The sequence below is a fragment of the Benincasa hispida genome, chromosome 11 (genome assembly GCF_027475165.1).
Source record: "Benincasa hispida cultivar pf3 chromosome 11, pf3_genome.v1.1, whole genome shotgun sequence".
Lineage (NCBI taxonomy): Eukaryota > Viridiplantae > Streptophyta > Magnoliopsida > Cucurbitales > Cucurbitaceae > Benincasa > Benincasa hispida.
In genome coordinates, this window is record NC_143488.1 from 67,490,819 (window position 1) to 67,492,554 (window position 1,736).

At 37.0% G+C, this 1,736-nt stretch overlaps 1 protein-coding gene across 1 annotated transcript; it reads right to left on the minus strand.

The window, feature by feature from the left end:
- Window positions 1–283: 283 nt before the first annotated feature.
- On the minus strand, window positions 284–1,088 carry LOC120089833 (Ribosomal protein L11 family protein). The gene has a single exon (XM_039047238.2). The coding sequence runs from the start codon at window positions 988–990 to the stop codon at window positions 490–492; it is 501 nt and encodes a 166-aa protein (XP_038903166.1). The 5' UTR covers window positions 991–1,088; the 3' UTR covers window positions 284–489.
- Window positions 1,089–1,736: the final 648 nt, after the last annotated feature.

Consider the following 1,736-nt stretch of genomic DNA (forward strand, 5'->3'; position numbering starts at 1 on the left):
ACAACCCATGATAGCATTACCAAATACAAGTTAATAGAGTAGAGTAAATGGGATGACCTCAAACCCAGTTCTCACAATAACAACTGAATGTCCAATATGTAGCCTAACACAAACAATAACAGAAAAAAATCCCAATTGAACAAAGATGATTCTACGAAGTAGAAGTTCATGATAAATCATGGAAATGCCCCATAAAGATAAGTGCAAGCAATTGTAGGCAAGTGTCAGATAAAAATAAGAAAGCTAACCAGATAATCTTCATACACTCCTTGAATCAATGATAGAACAGAAATAGAGCTTTGATATTCATTGCAATAATCCAATTCAAGCTTTTAAAAAAAACCAACAAAAAACGCAGATAAACAAGAGAGAGAGAGAGAGAGGAACAACCCTAAAACTTACGTTAAATAGCAAAACTGATCAAACAAAGATGTAGAAGTAAATTCAATATCCCTCATTCTAATGGAGTGGCCAAAGAAAGTTTTACTCTCAATCTTGGGGGATTTCAACGTCGCCATCGGAAATCTCCTGTTGAAGATCCTTCGGGTCCTTGCCATCAACAGTACAACCAACAGACACACACGTACCAAGGATCTCCTTGACGGAGCCAGAGAGATCCTTAGCCATCGATCTGGGCCGCATAACCCTAGCAATCTCAATAACATCATCAAGAGAAATATTTCCATTATGCTTGATGTTCTTAGTTTTCTTCCGGTCACGTTCCGGCTCCTTCAAAGCCTTAATTACCAAAGCCGCGGCAGAAGGCACAACGGAGACCTTCGCCTGACGATTTTGGACGGTAAGCTTTACAGTAACCCTAAGACCTTTCCATTCCTTAGCGGTCTCTTTAGCAATGTCTTCTCCGATCTTCTTAGGGGAAAGACCGAGAGGACCGATCTTGGGAGCGAGAGAACTGGCGGCTCCGACCTCACCTCCGGTAACGCGAACGAAGACGTCAACTACCTGACTTGGGTCGAATTTCGGAGGCATGATTCGGCGGCGGAAAGGATGGTGGATTCGAGAGATTCCACAGAAGGAAAAACAGCCACTGGTGAACTAAAACAGAGCGGCGAAGAGAAAATGGAGAGGCTTTCGGTTGATTTATGCTAGGGTTTTTCACATGGCTGCGATTACGACGATGTGTCGGCCCATTCTCTATTGAAAACCCTAATCCGTTGCTTTTGGACTTACTTATCACGCGATGTGTCGGCCCATTCTAAATGGCCCAAAATACATCTGGAAAACATGTTTGTCTTTCTTTTACCCCTTTGTTAAAAGAAGAAACAAGAAAATATCCCATTTTAGGTTTAGTTTCTATTTGGTTCATAGATTTCAATACGTCACACTTTTATTAATTAAATTTTGAGTTTTGTTTCAATTTGGTTAATAAACTTCATAATTTATACTTTTAATTTTGATTTTCCACAAAACATTCACTTTTAATTTCAGTCTTCATCTTTATTGATTAATTTAAACTAATTAGGAAGGAAAATTTAAATTATAATAGTGATGAAAATAACGAGGACGGTTAATTAATAGACATTCACACTAAATACAGAAAATATATATTTAGTGAAAAATTAAGGTTGAAAGTATAAATTTTCAAATCTAGAGATCAAATTAAAACAAATTTCAAGCGAAAAAATCTAACATTTTGAAACTATATGAACAGGTAGATTTATTTTTGTGAAAAAATGTTTTATATTATTTTCTTGGGCTATTTCCTTTTCCTATAT